This window comes from Onychomys torridus, chromosome 13 (assembly GCF_903995425.1).
Source record: "Onychomys torridus chromosome 13, mOncTor1.1, whole genome shotgun sequence".
NCBI classification, from domain to species: Eukaryota; Metazoa; Chordata; class Mammalia; order Rodentia; family Cricetidae; genus Onychomys; species Onychomys torridus.
This window is the reverse complement of record NC_050455.1, coordinates 28,012,421-28,034,009: the sequence shown is the minus strand read 5'-3', so window position 1 is coordinate 28,034,009 and position 21,589 is coordinate 28,012,421. Positions and strand designations below refer to the sequence as shown.

The 21,589-nt window shown below is 50.1% G+C and overlaps 1 protein-coding gene and 1 long non-coding RNA gene across 3 annotated transcripts in view; one reads left to right on the top strand and one right to left on the bottom strand.

The window, feature by feature from the left end:
* Positions 1 to 5,784, bottom strand: part of LOC118594613 — a 200,629-nt gene extending 194,845 nt beyond the window's left edge. Inside the window, exon 1 of the long non-coding RNA XR_004946390.1 lies at positions 5,700 to 5,784. This is a non-coding gene — a long non-coding RNA (uncharacterized LOC118594613). The remainder of the gene's footprint in view (positions 1 to 5,699) is intronic.
* A 265-nt stretch (positions 5,785 to 6,049) lies between these two features.
* On the top strand, positions 6,050 to 20,937 carry Spry4 (sprouty RTK signaling antagonist 4). 2 transcript variants are annotated; one of them, XM_036204709.1, is made up of 2 exons: positions 6,050 to 6,238; positions 16,529 to 20,937. In XM_036204709.1, exon 2 carries the CDS (start codon positions 16,577 to 16,579, stop codon positions 17,480 to 17,482), a length of 906 nt encoding a protein of 301 aa, XP_036060602.1. In that variant the 5' UTR covers positions 6,050 to 6,238; positions 16,529 to 16,576; the 3' UTR covers positions 17,483 to 20,937. The 2 variants fall into 2 exon arrangements, with proteins under 2 accessions (XP_036060602.1, XP_036060603.1); XM_036204710.1 differs by lacking the exon at positions 6,050 to 6,238 and adding an exon at positions 7,093 to 7,173.
* Positions 20,938 to 21,589: the final 652 nt, after the last annotated feature.

The window sequence follows — 21,589 nt, the reverse complement described above, 5'->3', positions numbered from 1 at the left end:
GAGCCTAAGAGAAAATGAGTATCGGGCATGTTGACACATACCAGAATACTCATCCTGGGGAGAATGAGGCAGGAAAATTCCCAGTTTGAGACCAGCCAAGGCTAAATAACAAGACCTTTCTTAAATAACCTCCCCCACCCCTCCCCACCCTCCCATAAACGGAATTCAAGGCCAGGACTGGAGAGAATTTGCCTACTGAGTGCAGCATTGGGTTCCAATGGGGATGGGGTGTTTAAAGTGAACCGCGCTGGTCTTGGACTCCTATGCGATCTAGCACTGTTGAACCCGGCTATCCACCAACTCTCTATCTACCCGCCTCAGCACCCCAAGATTTGGGATTACAGATAATGTGGCACCATGCCTAAATAGTAGCCCAGCCTGGCAAACATTCTGGAGTTCTGGACAACAGGGACACTTCCCCAGAGCCCCAGGCTGTGCCACCTCATCTGCATTCTGCACTCTGATACTAACTGTAATCCCACCACTCTCCAATCCATCAATGAATGACTTGTTTAATGTCTCTCGCCTATTTAACTATGCTAGTAGTAGGTGCAGGCACATGTGCTTGTGTGCACAGGGGGCTCTGCTTCTGTTGCTTAGGACTTGAGAAAAGCCGGAGAGATGTCTACTTAATACAAAGCAGTGGGTAATGGAAATGACTATGTATGGCTCCCTCCTGCTCCTCTCTGAGTATAGGCTCCATGAGGACAGAACAGTGTCTGTCTCTTCTACTGTAACCTTAGCATCTGGTAGTGTGCTTGACCTACAGGCAATGCGTAATCATTTTAATGGAATTAACACATACATAAGACCATACCTCGGACGTCTTAGCTCTTTTTCCTTCTTTTTGAGACAGGGTCTCATAGCCCAGGCTGCCTTCTATTTCACTACTTAGCGATGCTGCTCAGGCTAGCCTCAAGCTCACAGTCATTCTCTTGCCTCAGCCTACCCAGGGCTAAGAGTGCCAGGGCTAAAGGGATGTGTCACAATGGCAAGCCTTTCCCACCAGCCCCTCCCCACTTTTCTTGTCAGCACTAGGGGTTGAACCTAGGCCGCATGCTCTACCACTAAACTGTATCTCAGCTCTATTTCAGTTTTTATCTGGAGACAGCATTCTCTATGTTGTCCAAGCTGGCTTTGAACTCAACCCATAGCTTGAGCAGGATTTGAATTAGCAATCTTTCCACTTTTAGCCTCCTCCCTAGTTGGGATTATAAGCCCTTGGCCAGGATATCATTTTCCAAAGAAACATTACAGGGTCTGGGTATTTAAATGAGTGTTGATTATGTGCAAGTATAAAGTATTTGATCCCCACCACTACCACCATCCACCCCACCCACCCACACACAATTATTTTAAAGAAATATAGATGAAACCAGAGGGTGACAGCACATGCCTTTCATTCCAGCACTTGGGAGGCAGAGGCAGGTAGATCTCTAAGTTTGAGTCTAACCTGGTCTACAAAAGTGAGTTCTGGATCAGCCTGGACCAAGCCAGGTGTAGTGGCACACACTTTTAATCCCAGCACTAAGGAAGGCAGAGGCAGGTGGATCTCTGTGATTTCCAAGGCCAGCCTGGTCTACAAAGAGAGTTCCAGAACAGCCAGGGCCATTACACAGAAGAACCCTGTCTTGAGAAACAAACAAAAATAGCTAAGCATGGATGTACATGGAGATGAGTTGAGGCAAAAGATCCAGAGTTGGAGACTAACTTGGGCTACATAATAAAAAGTCTAACCTGGGCTACATAACAAAAGACTCCCAAAACAAAAACAAAAGCCAAAGTAACAAAAAAGAAAGTCCAAGGGTGAAAACACGGGGAACACAGGAGCAGCAAACAGGAAGTGCTCTATAGACGTCTGACATTGACTTGGAACTGCCACCTCTCTTTCCTCTTCAAATATATCTCCTGGATCCTTGATAAAAGGGCAAAGCCCAGAACTGAAGCCCTGTCCACCAGGGCCCTGTCCACCACCTGGAGGCAATGAACTGTATTTGTACCGGCGCTAAGTGGAAAGACTGTCATCATCTGCATTGGCAGGCCGAATCTGCCTTTCTAACGACCATTCAGCACTGGCAGGCTGAATGGTTGTTAGAATCTGATGCTATCGAAAAACAAAACAAAATAAAAAACATACCAAAAATTCTCACATACACATACACATACACATACACAAACAAAACAAAACAAAAAACCAAAAAACCCCAAACAAACAAAAATGTTATTCCAGGGGAAACCACTGGGCATTTTGGAATGAGCAGTCAGTTGATTAGGGACAAAACTTGGGCATGTACATAGCCTACCAGCTGCCCAACTGTAAGAGCAAATATGAGTGAGGTCTTTCACCTTCAAAGAAACAAATGTTTTGATTTCCCCACCGTCTTTCAGTCTTCTTGTTCCCTGGACATCAGCCCCAGGGCTGCTGTTAAGTGAAATCAGGGTGTTTACACCTGCTTAACACCCCTCATCCTCACTCATCACGTTGTGGCCAGAGACTTTCTGTTCAAGTTGTCCACATGCCACGTTTCTGCCTATGTGTGGTGAAGCCTCCACCCATGACGCCTCTGCTTAACACATGCTCTAACCTTCCCTAGACTCGTTCTTCAGCCCTCAGCTGCAATTCAAAACCACAGGCTCCCTTCTGAGACACTTCCTGATACCCAAATTGAAATGTGCCGCCCATGGGGCTAGGAAGATGGCTCATTTGGTAAAACACTTGGTCTGTATGCTGGCTAGTTTTATGTCAACTTGACACAGGCCAGAATCATTTGAAAGGCAGGAACTTCAGTTGGGAAAAGGCCTCTATCAGATCAGGCCTGTGGGGTCTTAACTCATCTTTTCTTAACCAACTAAAAAATTTCATTGATAGGGGAGGGCCTAGCCCACTGTGGGTGGTGCCACACCTGGGCTGATGGTCCTGGGTTCTATATGAAAGCAGGCTGGACAAGTCATCAAGAGCAAGCCAGGAAGCAGCACTCCTCCATGGCCTCTGCATCAGCTCCTGCCTCCAGGATCCTGCCTTGGCTTCCCTCAATGGACTGTGACTCTGGACACGGAAGTCAAATTAACCCTTTCCTCCCCAAGTTGCTTTTGTCACGGTGTTTCATCACAGCAATAGGAACCCTAACTAGGGCACTCTGTGAGCATGAAGAGCAAAGTCTGGGTTCCCAGAATCCATATAAAGAAGCCACTCACATTTGTAACCCCAGTGCCGGGGAGGTAGAAACAGAAGGAACCCCGGGGGCTGGCTATCCACTCAGTCTAGCTAAGCAGTGAGCTCCAATTTGATTTCAGAGAGAGGGGGGGGGGAGAAGAGAGAGAGAGAGAGAAGAGAGGGAAGGAGAGGAGAGGGGAGAGTAAAGAGGGGAAAGGGGAGGAAAGGAGAGAGGGGAGAGGGGAGGAGAGAGAGAGATCCTGTTTCAAAAACCAAATTGAGGCTGGAGAGCTGGCTGTGTTAGTGGTTAAGAGCACCTGTTGCTCTTGCAGAAGGCCCAGGTTCAATTCGTATCATCCACATGGGACCTTACAACCATCTGTGACTCCACTCCCAGGAATCTGGAGCCCTATATTCTGACCTCCAAAGGCACCAGGTATGCACATTGTTTATACATTCATGCAGGCAAAACATTCACACACATAAAAGAGAAAATAAATCTACTTCTTTTAAGCAGTTGGAAGAAGACACTCTACAGGACTTCTGTTTTCCACACTACACGCATGTGCACACCCCTCCATATATATACATACAAGCAAACCCCACCCCCCTGCATGCCTCATTTCCATGAACTTGGAGATGGCTGACTTCTCTCTCTGAGCACTTGCCCAGATCTAATTGCACTCACTCTGTCTCCTAAAAGACCGAGTGAGCTTCACAAGGTCAAGGAGGGGCATCTGTCCCCCATGAGCCCCAATCACTACAGACAGCAGCAAACAACAAGCAAATGAATTCCTCAAAACTGCTGCTAGTGCCTCGCAGGCATTCTCATGGAACAGACACAGGGTGGGGGTGGGGCGGCACTGGAGCTCCTCCCACTCGCCACCTAGGGCTGGGCATTCTCCCTCCTTAAAACAGGATCACAAAGTGGAACCCTGCCTTTTGGCTAATTCTATTAATGAAGGAAACAGGACAGTGTCCCTTCCCCTACATCCTTCAGTTTAAAAAGAGTCATTTATCCTCATCCTTGTAACTAAGCAAGGGCCATGGGTGAACACCAGCTGGAAAATGTGTCATTGTTTAACCGCTTAAATAACAAAAAACCCTATGGTGGAAAGGGGTTTAGACTCAAGGCAGAGAGAACTGGGTTGCAAACCTTGAAATTCAGCACAATTTACTAGTGCTTCTGTTCACCAGATGCAGGACTATTGGCCTCAATTTGCAGGTCTGACAAATGGGAATAGTGATAAGGACACAGGGAAGTCCTGAAGGTCTCCCTCCTTGGCTTTGGGTGGAACTGAGTAAGTAATCACTGAGACCTGAGTCCGAGTGGTAAGAAGGCATTTTACGATAGGACACAGTGACCTTGAGTTCTAGTCTGAACAGCTTGTGATATGGAGCCCCAGCCCCAGGCCAGACCTCACCCGTGGGCTGTCTTTCAATTGGTTCCTCCGACTACAGCCAAGCGCAGCCCTAGGATGGCGTAGGATTAAAAAAAAAAAAAAAAAAGCTTCACAACCCATGAAGGCCAAACACCAGCAAGATATACCTTGCCGGGGATCCAGACTCAGAGCTCCCCCTCCTCCCCCCCTCTTACTGCATCAATTCCATCCCTACTCCAGGTTCCAAGGAAATTACAGGCTTCCCGGTTGCTGGGCGGAGCTGGGCCTGATGCTAGAGCACCCGATTTCAGGAGTCGGCCTAATGGAGGGGCTTCTCTTTTCACCGGCTTCGGACGCCCCCGCCCCCTCCAGCAAAGAAAGGCTCTCCGGCCATTTCCATTCCCTCTGAGGCTCAAGAGTCCTGTTACTTAATACCGTGGCCACCCCAGCAGCATCCTGCCGAGGCCTGCTCCACCCGTCTACCTGGCCAGTTCACCGCTGCTCCCTTTTCTTTTAAGGGGTGCAATCGGGAAAACTGCCTTCTGCAACAAAAGACACAGGGCCGCAAGATTCCAAAGAATAGCGACTCCTGAGGACTGGAAGACAAGGGCGCGGGTAGCGAAGGGGGCACCTAGCCAGGGCAGCAGAGGGCGGGCGGAAGCCCGGGGCATTGCGGACATTACTCTGGGGCGGGAGAGAGGCGGGGTTGAGGTGAGGGCCAGGCCTCTGGCTGAGTGGACAGAATCACCCCGGGGGGTACTGGAGCCGGAAGAGGCCTCGACCCAGATACTGTCCACACCCAAGAAATGGGAGGAGGAGTGGTCTGCACTTAAGAAAGGGAGCCAGATTCACTCAACAACCTCCACCCTACCCTTCTTTGAAATAGACAAAAGACATTTCCTTAATTTTTGGCAAATGAGGCTGGAAGGTCCCTGCCCCCGACGTCCCCAGGCGCCACAGATCTTGAAAAGGAGAAGGTTCCCAGTAGGGGTCCTCTCGCTCCCCCCTCCCCATCGCCTGCGGCGACAAGAGATACGCTGATCGAGGTGTGTCCTCCCCCACCCTGCTCTAGGCCCAGAATCCCAAGGCCGCAGCGCCCCCCACCCTCTAGTCACACTGACGGTTCCTGCCCAAGCCCGCAGTGGCGTGAAGGTGGCCTTTACCTCCTCTTGCAGGCTGGGAGGAGGGTACAACCCACGCAGCTGAGCCAGCTGCAGCAGTCGCCGCCGCCCTCCATTCATTAAAAAGAAAAAAAAAAAAAAGAAACAACATCCTCCACCCCTCTTTGTAAAAGAACGACGGCCCCTGGAGGAGCAACAGCCGGCCCCAGCAATCACGGGTTAAGCTCTTTTCCGGCCCCCCATTCATAAAAAAAAGAAAAAGGAAAAAAAAAAAAAAACGCAGCGCATGCGCGCACGGGGTCGCTTGTGCCCACCCATTCATAGAATCGCGGGCGGCGCGCGTGCGCAGTGGCGCTCTCTGCCCTCCCATTCATAAAAAAGCCATTTTCCCAGGCAAGGGTTGCAACATCGCCGCTGAGGCAGCGAGCAGAGCTGACAGCGGCGGTGCTGGCGCTGCAGGACTCAGGGAGCCTTGCCGGCTCCTCTGACTGGCGTCTGCGAGTACAACAGCGACTGACCCACTCCGGTTCGGGGATTTACATAGACGCGGAGCGATGCTTGTGACTCTGCAGCTCCTCAAAGTAAGTCCATAGCCGGTTGGAGATCCGAAAGTACCCCCTTCGGTGCCGTGACGCGGCTCCCCACCGGCTGGGGCCAATGGTACGCTATTTCGAGCCGCTTCGGTGTTCCTTCCCTTGGTCTGCGCCTCCTCGAGTCCCTGCGGTACGCCGCAGCTACCAGGCGCGCCCGGCCGGCACGGCGCTGGGGGTGTTCGCTGCCTGGCACTGCCGTTGCCGACCCTGGGCATTGCCAAGTTGGGCGTCCGCGCCCTCTGCGACTCTGGAAACCTAATGTCCGGAGAGTTTGCCTCTGGCCTGGCCTCTCTGCTTCTCCTGCCACTACTCTCCTTGAGCGCGGAACCCGCAGCCCCGGGCTCGCTCTGGAGCGACCGCTTGGGACTTGGGGGCGCCCTACGTTTGGGCGGCTCGCCCACCCCCGGGCTCCGTGCCCACGGTGCCAGTTGTGCCGTGGGTCTTCCCAGCCCTTCCTCAGGGGCCTATGCTCGACGTAGCTTTTTCTTTCCCGGTTCCGAGCCGTGGCGGACTAGGTTTCCTCTCCTGCTTGCTTCCCCACTGGATGGTCAGCGTGGGGCCGGCCAAGGACTGAGCTTTTCTGCTCCCTCTCCTTGGCGAGGCGGTTCCAGACCGTCTGACCTTTGCTCGGCTGCCTCGTTTTATGCTGTGCAACCGCCTTGGTTCTTCTTTCCCTACCCTCTTCTGGGCCCGAGGCTCCTTAGCCACCCGGTACCCCCCTATCCAAAAGACATCGATCTTTGCCAGGTCCCGGAGCCCCTGGGCCTCTCGTAAGGCTGTGGTGGGGGCAGAAGGTGCGTTTACATAACGCCGGGCGTGTGGGAGCTGGAGGAAGAGGTTGCATGCGTAGGAGAGATAAGGTGCCCACTTTGCCTCCTTGTTGGTACCAGACTTGACAGCACGGAGAATAGAGGATAGAGACGGTATGTTCTGAAGAATTTGGAGTCGCCAGGGCCACGGGGGCATTGAGGGGGGTAAGGGAAAAGACGGGCTTGGCCAACCCGGGCAGCTGGAGCTTGGCTTCCATCACTGGGGCCACGGCTGTGCCCAGTTCCCCCTCCAAGCAGACGATCAAAAAGCATTTTACAGTAGCTGCTCTTGGGCAAGAAGACGGTTTCTCAATTCTTTTGATTGGGGGCTGGGGGTTGTGGGCAGAGGAAGAGGCGAGAGACAGAAAGATGAGCTTACATGGCTTGAAGGGCTAAGGGATGGAGTTCTAGGCGGCATGGGCTGGAGGGGATTGCATGCAGAGGGGGAAGCTGCTGGTTGGGCATCCATATTGTCAGGCCTGGCTCAGGGCAGAAGGCCTCCTACTGCGCAGGGAGAAGGCTCCCCGGAACCCTGCGACGCTGCAAGGGAAAGATAGATTCCTTGGGGTCTTCAGATGCAGTGGCAGTCTCCTCCTTAATGTCACCAACCAGTGGTTTGATTCTCCCCATTTTGAGAAGAGGCAAGGGAACCTTGGGGCGGCCACATCCCCTCTGTGGGTGACCAGCGCAGCCTTCCTAACAGGCCTCTACGCAGCACAAAGCTGGAAGGTGAGACCTAGAGCAGTTGGGAAATAGGGGTTTATCAATCTCTTAATAAGTTCCGTCTGGCGTAAGGCCCTACCCAATATTGCACCGCTGGATTTCACAATGTTTGGAGTTCTCCAGATCTTCACACAAATAGAGCACAAACATCTGAGATTTTCTGCTTCTAACCCCATGTCAGTGCAGTTGTGTGGAGGTTGTGGATGTGTCCGTCAGAGGAAGGGCAGCAGCTGCTAAGGCTCTTTCTCTGAAAGAAGTTGTAGGGTTGACACCCCTGAGGTGGCTTTTCCTCTGTTTCCAGGTCTTTGGGAGGGTCCCTGGGCTCCAGGAGAATTCTCTCCCAGCTAGAGCAGGTGAACTGTGTTGGTGAGCACTTAGATTGCTGGGCCCTGAGTGGCCAGGTAGGTGGAGGGAGGCTTTAAGGACACCCCTTGCTTGTGTCTCATCTCAAGTTTTAGAACTGAGTTCAGGAGTCTCTTTCCTTGGGGATATCCATGCCTTCTTGCTGGATCCCACCACCTTTTCCACGTTGCCCTCTGAAATGGTAGCCTCACCAAAGCTTTGGTTCAGGCTGGTGGGAGGAGACAGCACAGACTAGATCCATTCAGGGCAGATGGGAGGCTGGGCATCCACCGTCCTTTCTGCCTGTATCACGTTCCAGAATTGGCAATTTGGAAATCACCCTTTGCCCAGTTCATACTTCTTTTTCACTGTCTTGTGAACTTAGCACTATATGTGCCCAGAGGTTTGGCTGGCTTTCTAAAACAACAGAAAACAAATGAAGGCAAATAAGTCATCCAAAGTGAAGGGAGAGACAAGACCCGTGAACACGCTCCTAAGTGGTTTTTAAAATGTGTCACTCTTTGGATCAGACATAAGGACTTTAAATTCCAGTCCCTTGCTGTGGTATCCTGCCCTGTTGTGGACTTCTATAACATTTTAAATTTAGTTTTAAGGCAGGTTCTCATTATGCAGCCCTGGCTTTCTTGGAACCCACTCTCTGTAGACGAGGCTGGCCTCAATCTCAAAGAGATCCACCTGCCTCTGCCTCCCAAGTGGGGATTAAAGACTTGTTAGCACATTTTCTGTAAATCCATGCCTGTTAGATAAAGCCTGCATGTTGATTACAAGATGGCCTAGGAAGAAGGGCCCTCTTTGGAGTTGTAATTTGGTTCTGGATCTAGGGTTTCTGTCCTCTGGAAGAACCAAGAGGGAGTTGCATGTGCCCAGCTGAGGGAGGATTCCTGCCACCTACTCAGTCTACTAGGATGTTTGGAACTTGGGGAGTAGACTGAACAGGATTTGTTGTTGGCTAGCTGGCTTGCTTTTTTTGAAACAGGGTCTTCATTTGTAAGCACAGGCTAATCCTGAGCTCTTAAAAATTTATTTAATTATTATATGCATAAATCATGTGTGCACACATGCTTCCATGTGAATGCAATTGCTCACAGAAGTCAGGCATTGGATGCCCCTGGAGCTGAATTACAGGCTAAAGTTGTAACAGCTGCCTAAAGTTGGCGCTGGAAACTAACCTTAGGTCCTCTGGAAGACCAGTATATATGCTCTTCTTAATCACTAAGCCATCTCTCTGGCCCTATAACCTTGCTCCCTTTTCTTTTTTTGGAGGCAGGATTTCTCTGAACAATCCTGGGCTGTCCCAGAACTCAATTTTGTAGACCAGGCTGGCCTCGAACTCGCAGAGACCCACCTGCCTCTGCCTCCCGAGTGCTGGGACTAAAGGCAGGCGACACCACCACCCAGCAGAGGTTCTTAATCTCCCTGCCTCCTGTAATAATTGAGTGCTGGGGTTACAGATGTACTGCCACCTTGCTGAGTTATGACAGGGTTTTTGTGTATTTTGTTTTTTGAGACAAGGTCTTGGCTGGCCTGAAACTTGCCGGGGAGACAAGCTGCATCCAACTTGGGAGCAGTCCTCCTGCCTCTGCCTCTGGAGTGTATAACAGGGTTTTTAAATAAGAGGCGTGGGGTGACGAAAGTGGAGAACAGTGACTCGTGGCAATAGGTTTTTGTAAGGAGACAATGATTAACCCTGGGAAAACTGTTCTCGGTCCTTTCTAGGACTAGGCAAGGGCTGGTAAGCCTGGGCCTTAGTGGTGACCAAGCTCCCAGAGCCCGTGGGACCAGGGGCAGCCAGTAGGGTTTGTTTGTGGCTAGGACTAGACCAAGTTCATTGTTAATCTGTACTTTTAGGGGAGGGTCTAGTCTTAAGGACCTTTTGAATAAGAGGCACAGGAAGTAGAGGGTGCTGTGTGATTTAAAAGGTGGGGGTATTGATCCTCAGGGAGCTGGGGCTACCCTGCAGATCTGGACAGCTGACTCAGTTGGGGAATGTGTCCACGACATGTGGCCAAGCTTAAGAGGCCCCGCCTTTCAGCTGTGATGGGGGTGGTTCTTTCCAAGGGAGGGCCTCCAGTTAGTGGAGGAAGCGAGGCAGCAAGGCGGTGTAGAGAGAGGCACAGATGTTCTAGGTCTGGTGGAGGAGGGGAAGGGGCAGGTGGCCCGATGCACCAGAGCAGTTTTCCTTGTCCGTCTGTTTCTGGCTGGGAAAGGGGAAGTCATTTCCTGTTCAATCCCAAGGGTAAGCTAAAAATCCATTGTCAGTTCTGTCTCTTGGTGGAGGTTGGGGAGACAATAAGACCATCTTGATGACGTCTAAAAAAAGCCTTTCAAGGGGGCTGGGGGGGGTGTCTGCAGGCTTCTGGTCACATTCTACACTTTGGCCTGACCAATTTATGAGTGGTGCTGCTGGTTAGCAGGCCCCAACTAGTACCCTGCCTTTGTGACATACATGGCTTCCGATCTCCCTTAATGGGGTCCTGGGCAGGCAAGTATATGGGTATACATATAGCAAAGCAGAATCTTGAAGCTGGTTAAAATTGCTCAAAATACAACAAGGAAAGGAAAAGGGGCTGAAAACTGGTGATGGGACAAAGGGTGAAGGACTGCTGTTTTCTTTTGTGATCCCTAACATGGCCAGCTGCGAACTCTACAAAGTAGGAAATGGGTAAAGGTGTGTCCTCAAACAAATTCAGCTGCTCAGAAGCATTCTGCTTCCTTCCACTGGGCCTCCACAAATTGGCTTCCCCCATAAGGGAGGAGGGGGCTGGCTGCCCCTGGCTTTCCCTACCCCCTTCTCTTAAGGGTCTTTTTAAAAGCAATAAGTCACCATCTGGCTATAGCTTAATTAACTAAACTGGGTTAGTGTCACAAAGGACCAGGCAGTGGTGTTGCAGAGGGGCAGCCGGCTCTCGGGCAGCCTAAAGGCCTCTATTGTGACTTTAAAGGGTTAAACAACCTTCTGTAGAAGAGCCTGCTAAGACTGAATGGACAGCACAGGAACTGCCCATTCATTTGGAGCTGCTTGCCAGCTTGTCATTCGCTGACTTGTAGATTTTAAAGTACACTGGGCAGGTTTTCCCAATATTTCCCAGCTGTCCTTCCCAGGGTAAATCCAGGGAAGGGTGGCCAGATAGTGTGGACATTTAACATTGCCTCTTGATTCTTTTCATGCAACCTGTGGCCAGGTCCCTCTCTCTGCAGGCAGTGAGGGTCAAGACAGGCCCCTTCCAGCTGCCAGACCAAGCAGTAGCAGTTTGAGGGACTGTGCAGTGGGAAAGGGGATGGGGTGGGTAGCTTGCTGACTCATCAGCCTCGCCAGCTCCTTGAGTGTGGTTCTCCCCTCCTTTCCCCTCCCTCCGCTCCACACCTGCACTGGAAACTCTATCATCAGAGATGCCCCAGGAACCCCAGAGTTGAACTTGATAGGTGAGGAGGGAGGGGATCCCGTTTCACACCAGGATTTCCTTTTCCTTTAAGGATGGTTATAGCGAAATCCTATAAAGGAGATCCATTGGGGTAAAGGTGAAAACATTTAGTAAAAGAGAGGTGAGGCGACAAGAAAAGATTGCCAAAAAACCTATCTGGAGTCGTTTATCTGCTGGTTGGGTTACTGAACCTCTCTCTACCCCCAATTACAAGGCCGGTGGCTAATGGGGGTCTTGGTCTACTGAAGGACCCATGGCTAGGAAAATGATTGGCACTTGTATATTTTTCCATGGGTCCCTAGGGGTAGGGAAGGCTTCCACAAATCATTGTTAGCTGGGGCTCCATGTCTGTTTCATGACTAGAGATGAGTCCTTCCCTGATCACTGGCTCTACCCCTGTGATCCTTTGTGCTTGCTTTCAAGAACCTGCTTCGGTCTCCCCCCAACCGTGTGTGTGTGTGTGTGTGTGTGTGTGTGTGTGTGTGTGTGTGTGTGTGTATGAGAGAGAGAGAGAGACAGAGAGAATATGCATATGCATGTGTCTATGTATACCACACATACCTGGTGTTCTTAGAATGGTTGCCATCACATTCCCCCAGAATCAGAAATATATGTGATTTGTGAGCCACCGGTGTGGGTGCTGGAGACTAAATGCAGAATTTCTGCAAGAACAGCAAGCCCTCTTAATTAGGGAACTGTTTCTCTAGTCCATTTGTCTTACCATTGGAGGTGGGCATGGGGTCTTTCTGTGAACTTAGTGATACCCTAATGGCATGACTGGCCAGTGAGCTGAGGGGATCCTTCTGTCCCCACTTTACCCACACTGGGATTACAGATGTGACAAAACGGTGCTTTGGGGATCAGAACTTCGGTCCTCCTGCTTGTGTGGCAAGCAAGCACTGTGCTGACCAGTCATCTCCATCTCCGAGGCCCTGTGCTTGTGTTTCTAACTCCAGAATAAGAGCTATTCCCTAAGGTGATGGTGAGGATCACCTGAGGATTAACTGAGAAAATAAATCACTCTGGGTGCAGCAGAGAGCCTGGCACCAAGAAGTGTTCCATAAATATTAGTCATTTCTAGTAATTAGCTATTATTATTATTATTATTATTATTATTATTATTATTATTATAGGGAAGGTGAAAGTGTTCCTTCTTATGCTAATCATCTGGTGTGTGAGATCCTTCCTAGGCTTAAGTGCAGGGTTGGCGTCATTTCCATCCAGAATCTTCGAGATTGACCATCAAGCTCTTCCCAACAGCTTACAGAGGCAAAGCCTCCTGTTCCCATTATATTATATAAATCTCTTCCTTCCTTGGAGGAGGAGCAGAGGTGCCCATTAAAGTGCACTTAACACCTGTGGGGATGCACAAACTGAGGGGTGGAAATGTCCCGGGGTGGAGACTGATCTTGGAAATAGAACTCAGACTTGGGGGGGAGGGGTGTTGCTGGGTGGGGAGTAGACTGGGAGCTGTGCTTGAGGGGTTATCAAACAGGCAGTTTAGGAAGTTGTTTTTCTTTTTCCAGCCACATCAATTCAGCAGAGGCTGGGGCAGGCCTAAGCAAGTGTGCGCCGTGGCTCTCCGAGCCAGCCATTCGGTTTTGCTGAGATGGTGGCTGGAAAGAGTTCAGGGTTATGGTAGGGAGATGCCTTTTGAAACATGTCTTCTGGAACCAAATGTCAGATGTGCGTGTCCTGGGAGAGCTGAGTCACTGGGGGCCAAGATCCCACACTCTCTAGGCTGGCCTCATGTGCCAGCCCAGATGTTGACAGCTGCCTCTGGAGGGGGGGGCACAGTAGCTTCACTGCCTACGGAGGGTGCTCCAAACTGGCTTGCTGATGGGGCTTTTGCATGCTTTGGAGAGTCCGCTTGCTGATTCCAGGGCCTGTTAAACATCCTTGAAAGTTGCCTAAGGCTTTTTGCTTCATCTGCAAGAAATGCAGCTGTTTTTCAAGAGTCTTGGTAAAGCAGAGTGGGGAATCGGTTTGCCTCTCTTCTGTCTGTGCCTAGCAGTACCTTTTCTTTCTCCTGCAGCTTGGTCAGTCCTGGACTTGGTCCTAAGATAAAACTCTAGCTATAAGGGTCAATATGAAACTACTTGAAGATTTCCACATCTTTTTATTGGCGGGTATTCCCAGCCTGGGCTTTCTGGAATCATTGTCCAAGGAAGAGGGTTCTGACTCAAGACAGCCCTTGGCTAGCACCTGACGAGTCTGATCTGTGACACCTTATACCAGCTTAACGATTTTTCCTTTATCCAAAGACCCCACAACTAGAACCTGGGGCTTCTAACTTAACTGGTCAGTTTACCCTAACTTAATGTTTTTGTAGAGACAAGGCCTTGGGAACCTCTTGGAACAAGTATATTAGCTAAAAGGTAGCATTCCTTAAGAGGGATGCTCTCCATGATACTAATACCTGGCCCTGATCACAGCAGTTCACTTAAAGCTGCCTTGACAAGGGACTAGTCTTTGGTGGGAAGCTTGCCAGGTGGTTGAGGAGGCTTTCACCTCAAAGGTGATGCTCCTCTGAACTGTGTATGGTGGCTCATTCCTTTAATTGTAGCAACTGGGAAGCTGAGGAATGAGGTCTTCTGTAGCCCAGCCTGGACTATTACATAATAAGTTTCAGACCAACCTGTTATATGAATGTCTTGTCTTAAAAAATAATTAAAAGGTTAAAAAAAAAAAAAGAGTTCTGATTTCACTGAAAAGAACTTTGTGGCCCCTGCCACTATGTAGACTCTATCCAAGACAGGGAAATATTATATAAAGAAATACCAGTGGGGCCACTAGTTAGTTCCCTGTGTGAATGCCAGCTGTCTGGTGACTGAACCGTTGACCCTTGTAGAGAAGATTTGATGTTTTTTGCATCTAGCGGCATAGATGATTTACAGATGAATGCTGTGGATAACCTTCTTTCTATCCCTTTCATGAACTTTCTATTTAGAGCTAGCTGTGTTTATTTCATGCCGACTAGAAGCATCCAAGAAAATGCTTCCACTATTTGTAACCAAACCCTAGTCTCCAAGCAGAGACAAGCACAGTTGTTCGTTCCCATCAGCCTCCTCTCTGCACCACCACAAACATTTTACCATAGTTTTACTTCCAGGGAGCCAAGTGTTGCTCTCCTGTGATGCTGAGTTGGACCAACAGTCCCAGCAAGGGGGGTAAACGGAACTAGAAACCTACTTCACATCCCTTTGACAACACCTTTGATGCAAGATCAACTTAGTTGAGAGACGCGAGCTGTCATTAGCATCTTGAAAAGGCATTTACAGAAACACCACCCTTAACACACAGCAGCTCGTGTGTGTTGTCTTTATGGAGGCTCCTCTTCCCTTTCTCCATCCTTCCCTCCCCCAGCCCCTTGAAGTTCTTTGTGGAATCTTCCCAGAGTGTAATCTTTCCTTTGGATTCCAAATTGTGTCTCCTGAGCAGAGGTCCTGGCCTTCTGCTGCTATTTCTTTAAATTGATCTCCATCCGAATTCCAAATGTAAAGGTCAGCAGGCAAGGAAATGGCACTTCTAATAGAAAACAATGTGCACTTTCTAAATTTGAACCAAGCCGTTTCCGCTCTTTGATTTAAGTGACTTCCTGGGTTTCCGTGTCAGGCGCTGCAGTTGAATCTCTGGCCGGATGCCAACTTAAAATTGCACTCTCTCAGTGAAATTAGAAACTGATCCAGGGTTGCCTTTACTATTCTAGTAAATAGCATTTAGTCTGAATGTTCAGCTCAGCACTTGGAAATGGGTGATGTGAGTGCCCCTTGAGAGGATTTCCCATGTAGGTTGTCAGGAGCTCACCTACCCAGGGGGCTTATTGGCTGCTGGAGGTTACTTGCTCTTGGAAGCAGGAGTAATAGGTTAATAATGTTCTGGATGAGTGGGCATCAGATGCAGCCCTTCTCTTCTTAGTACCCAAAATGAACGCTTTTGTTTATCCAGCTGATGAGCTCAAGGGAGCACACAGGAGCTGTTGTATTGACCACATACATGGTCCTCCGTGCCCAGTACAGTTCCTGCAGGACTTGGGAAGTGTTTATGTAGGAAGTCAAAATGGTTATATTTTGAAGTAGTGATGAGCTGTTTATGTGTGCAGGTATCAGGGGTGTGTGTGTGTGTGTGTGTGTGTGTGTGTGTGTGTGTGTGTGTCTTTACCTTGCAAGAATCCTCTTTACAGCCACAAAACTAAGGCATAAGCCATAGATGTAAAAGAACTCAGGCAGCGTGGCCCTAGCACTCACCACTACAGAGGCAGGTGGATCTCTCGGAGTTCAAAGGGCAACCTGTTAAATATCATGAGTTTCTGAAAGCCATCCCAGGGCTACACAGTGAGACCCTCCACCTGCCCCTCCCCACACACACTCGGGAGTGAGATGGCTCATTTGGTTGATACAGGCGCTTGTTGACAAGCCTGGGCACCTCCGTTCTTTCATTATCACACACAAAGGTGGAAGAAGAGAGAAGTGATTGCTCCCTAAGAGAAGTAACTCTGACCTACACATACATCCAAAATAATTTAGAAGGAAGTTGTTCGCAGCAGCACTGTTAGGCCTGAAGTGTTCCGGTTTTTTGTTTTTGAGATGGGCTCTTGCTCTGTAGGCAGGCTGGTCTCAAATTCACAGAGAGGCAGCTGTGCCTCTCTGCTTCCACCTTCCAAATTCTGGAATTATTGGCCCATACCACCTTGCCTGACCGACCTATTCTTTACCTCACCCAGTGGTGCTGATAACCAAAGCAAGAACCTGTGACGCATCCTAGGAGAGCCGTCTACCACTGTGGTTCTCGTTAGTAGTGACCATTTAAGCCTTGGGAATTGCTAGGATGTTCACTGAAGAAATTTAGTTCCATTTTATTTAGGCTCCCAAGGCCTGATATAAGATTGAGGGGAGGAGGGTATTAACCGGCCATATTGATGCTCAGGAATCCATTTTCTCTTTTTCCTTCCTCTCTCCTAGGGCCCCTAGAAGCCTGTCTTATTGGTGCAGTCCAGGACCTCCAGCCTCATGGAGCCCCCAATCCCGCAGGGCACCGCCCCTTTGACTCCCAGCTCCGTCATGGTGCAGCCCCTCCTTGACAGCCGAGTGGCCCACGGCCGGCTCCAGCACCCACTCACCATCTTACCCATTGACCAGATGAAGACCAGCCACGTGGAAAATGACTACATAGACAATCCTAGCCTGGCCCCCTCCATGGGTCCCAAGCGGACCCGGGGTGGGGCCCCAGAGCTGGCCCCTACACCTGCCCGCTGTGACCAGGATGTCACTCACCACTGGATCTCCTTCAGCGGTCGGCCCAGCTCTGTGAGCAGCAGCAGCAGCACCTCCTCAGACCAGAGGCTCCTCGACCATATGGCTCCACCGCCAGTGGCTGAGCAGGCTTCGCCTAGGGCTGTGCGCCTCCAGCCCAAGGTGGTCCACTGTAAGCCACTGGACCTCAAGGGCCCAACAGCTCCACCAGAGCTAGATAAGCACTTCTTGCTGTGTGAGGCCTGTGGGAAGTGTAAATGCAAGGAATGTTCGTCCCCTCGGACGTTGCCCTCCTGCTGGGTCTGCAACCAGGAGTGCCTGTGCTCGGCCCAGACCCTGGTCAACTATGGCACATGCATGTGCCTGGTACAAGGCATCTTCTACCATTGCACCAACGAGGATGATGAAGGTTCCTGCGCCGACCATCCCTGCTCCTGCTCCCACTCCAACTGCTGTGCCCGCTGGTCCTTCATGGGTGCCCTCTCTCTGGTGCTGCCCTGTTTGCTATGCTACCTGCCAGCCACAGGCTGTGTCAAGCTGGCCCAACACGGCTATGACCGCCTGAGACGTCCTGGTTGCCGCTGCAAACACACGAACAGTGTCATCTGCAAGGCAGCCAGCGGCGACACCAAGCCCAGCAGCAGGTCCGACAAGCCTTTCTGACACTTTGGATGAAAATTCAGCACTGCCCTTGGAAACATGGTCCCTCCTGCCAGTCTCCCAAGGCTGACCTTACTCATCTGTCCTCTCCTAAACCCTAGATTGAGAAGAAACAGGCAGAGACCACTGCCACCCAGCCTAGAGTCCCCAAAAGGATGAAGATGCACTTGGGGGTTTTCATGTTCTTGAAACTTTTATGTCAAGCAGCAGTGATGGCATCGGGGTGTGCTGGTTTGGGATGTGGTATTCCTATTTCAGAAGACGGAACACAGATGTGGACACAGTCCGGAAGTTCGGCTGCTCGGTGGCCTTCCCAGCTCCTCCTCCATCTCTCCCTCCCACTTTGTCTGTGGTTCCTGCTGGAGCCTCCTGCCTGGGAGGAACAGTTAATGGAAGGTGGGATACCTTGAGGAAGACCCTCAGAACCTTGACTTCTACCTTTTCTTCCTCTGTCCATGCCTGTTGGCCTTGGCCTCTTGGGAAGGTGCGCCGTAGCAATTCCTGCTGTATGTACTTGATAGCTGAGAACAGAATCACCCGGAGCCACAGGATGGATAAGGAGCCACGGGGCAGTGTGTTCCTTCTAGCTTCAATCACTAACTTGGGGGTGTCCACTCATCACACCATCCTCCGCTTCTTAATGGAGTCACAGACTGGCCTGCCTGCTGTGTGTCCTGAGCGCTCTCTGCAGATTCTTTGCAGAAACTTGCTGGGTTAAAAGGGCCAGGGCCACACAAGCGAGACCAAATATCATTTTGCCAATGAGTCTGAGGCTGTGGTCTCTGGATCCAGTCATGGTGTTTTTACGTGTTCAATTAGACTATTGATGCTAATGGTGTTTAAACAATAATAATACAACAACTTGCTTCCTTTTGGGCCACCCCCCCAGGAAGGGCTGATTTCAAAATCTGGGGGCAAGCAACCTCAAGGAGCTTAATTCCCCTGCCCGTCAAGAATGGCGAAGAAGAGGCCGCACCTCCCATTGGCAGAAATGACAGTTGAGCCGAGCTGGGGTTGGGTTTTCTTCGGATTCTGCTGCTTGCTGTCATAACCTTTTATGTATAGTGATGTGTCTGTCTTCATGTAAATAGAGAGAGGATGAACAGAGTCTATTTTAGTGTTTGTTAGGAGGCCCCGGTGGGGAAGTCAGGAGCTCAGAGAGGGTGGGGAACGATTCTCCAGGGGCTGCTGGATTTGAGCCCCACCTTTGTGCATAGCACAACCCCCGCCCCTCCCGACAGCCCCCAAAGACGTAGCAACTCTTTCACGGTGCTAGAGGACTCAGAAAGTGCAGCACGTCCAGTGGGTAGGTACTTGTTGCATGCAAAAAGCTATAGTGTCTCTGGTCCTTCCTTGCCCCTCAGCTGTTGTGTGGGGTTTTTGCTTTGTGTAGTATTTTGTCCCCATCCCTGCCTCTTAGTGATGCGAGAAATGGCCTGGCCTGGGTCAGAAGAGGTGCCCCAGGAGAATTTGGAAAAGCATTAGGCAGAAAATCATGTGTAGCGTTTCTGGCTCTTTGTGTGGGACCAGAGCTGCCCCCAGGAAGGCGGCCAGCAGGCAGGTAGCTATGAGGAGCTTGTACCTAATGCTCTTTCTCAAGGATTCACCCCTCCCACCCCCACCTTGGAAACTAGTTGTAACACCTTATGATTTAGAATAAGTTAATTGTAACCATAGGTATTTATTGATTGGAGGAAGGGAGGGTTTGTTTTCAGCTTTATTTATGTAACATTTACTGGCTTGTAAAAGGCAAGTATAAAATATGGCATCTTCGTTCCCTGGCTAACCCATATAGCTGCCCTTGCCACGGTCGCTTGCAGTGTTCTTGCACAGATCAGAAGGAAAGAAGATGGAAGCCCGAAACACATTCAGCCAACCACTTACACTAATTGAATGTATTAGAAGCTTGCAGAAGGGGCTGCAGATGTTTTCCTCAGAAGAGGCACATGGAGGGAAGCCCGCCCCCCCCAAATGATAGCACACACGAACACCCTTTCTAAAAAGCCTGGGAGCCTTGCCCAGGGTCCCTCCCTCAATTTGTCTCCACAGGACATTTGACCCAGTGGCAAACCTTGCACTTTGGTGATCTTGGTCTATACACCTCTGTGGACAATTGAGTTACATAAGCCGTGTATGCGTACATGCACACGTGACACACTGACACTTAGCCTCTACCACACAGACCCTGTTTCCTGGCAACCCCTCCCGGACCCTGACTTTGTGTACATAGCTGTAAACACGGATTTTTATGGGTTTTGGTTTGCTCCCCCCCCCTACTTTGGCTTGCAAATGATGTCTGAGCTCTCCCTCCCCCTAAGAGTTTACCTTGGGGCCCACTTGCTTGGTGGTAAAGGGGAGGGGTAAAGGAAGCATCCTCAATTTCCTCAGCTCTATTGCTTCTCTCTGGCTTCTCAGCAAACACCTACACTTGGGAAAGAATGCATAACACAAAAAGTGGTAATGTGCCTGTGGGGCCCTACCCTCTTCCCAGGCTAGTCAGCCGGCACTAAGTACAGGCCCTTAGCTCTAACTGCTTCAGACTGGTGGCTAGCTGCCTTTAGCAGCTTGTTTGGCTGAGTTACATAGCTCTTCAAAAAGTCCAGCAGGTTCTCACTGCTAGACCTGGAGTCAGTGACAGGTGTACCTGGAGCTGAGGATGTCATCCAAGATAGTTCCTAAAAACTACCCTGGCTATACTTGGGTTTCCGCAGCAGTCCTGTGAGCACATTGGGCTAGCACAGCCTTCCAAGGTACAGTCAAGGCTCCTGAAACCAACTGGAAAGGAAAAAAGAACACTTCGTCACTGTTACCTTGGGCACTTGGCCAGCTGATGGAGCTCTTTGAGCTTGGGCAGTGTGCATTGGTGGGGCCCCCAGCTGGATCACAACCCCAAAGGGACAACAAACGTACAAAGTTGGTCTTGGGCCAGAACCCAGGTTGTCACTCTGAAGCAGCGCAGTCTCCAGTGCTCTTGCAAGAAATGTCTGAGGTGCGTGGGCAGTACAGGCTTGCACTGTACATCTTACTAGAACGTCCGAGGCATCACCAGCCTCCTGGTTTGTGCATTTGATGAGAAGTTCCATGCCCCTCCTGCTCTGTAACAGTGGATGTCAATCCCGTGTTTCCATTTTTGCTGTGGGTGACTGCCGCTTCTTTCTTGGCTTTCTCTTGCTCTCCCACGGTTGATTCATGTTAGTAGCAGTAGGGCTGTGCCCAGTGCCCACTCCACTGCATCCCTGTTTCATTTCTACCCCACTGTAGCCCCTTCTCACCCTACCACAAAAGTTACCACAGAAGGTTTCCTTTGTAAAAAATATTTATTTTGAAGCTCTATTTTAATAGTATTTATTTTAGAAAGTCTACTATTGTAAGAGTTCTTCTGTTTGTGAAGAAAAAACAAGTTAAAAACTGAATGTACTGATCTAGAAGATATCTATAAATATATATTGTTCAATATACATATGACTGCCATTCTCTCATGTTGTGTTCCGTTGCCTGACGTCCTCGCTCAGCAGAAATTCCACGCATGTCAGAACTCTAAGCCACATGAGCACATGCACACAATGGGCTGGGTGTCCAGACTGGGGAGACCCTCACCTACCTCTAGAATAACTGAAGGCCACCGAAGAATGTACTTTTAGTGAAACTGACTGGCATGTGATGCAAAAACCCTTGCTGGGTTTGGGTTTTCTGGTTATTTCTTGAGAGCACCTTGCTATGTCACGGTAATGTTAGCCGAGGCTAGCATTAAGTGTGCCGTCATGCCTGGCCATTGGATATCTTAGTAATATAATGGGCAAAAAAATGTCAGAAGTAGGAAGAGGTGGGGAGAAGGATGACGTTTTTGGTCCTGGTGCCCCTCCCTAAATCTAGGCTTCAACAAGCCAAGCAGTAGAGCTCTTCCTTGTTATTGCTCAACTAATGAGACCTCAGACACGGTCCTTTGACCTAAGGCCTCCTGTCTACAGAACGGCTTCTCTTTGTCCTTTGGAACCTGGTCAAAACTCAGGTCCACTTGTCTGCCTCCTGAGTGCTGGGATCAAAGGCATGTTGTATTTCACCATACTTTTTCTTGGTCACAGTGATGACATCTTAGGCTTCTTAGTAAAA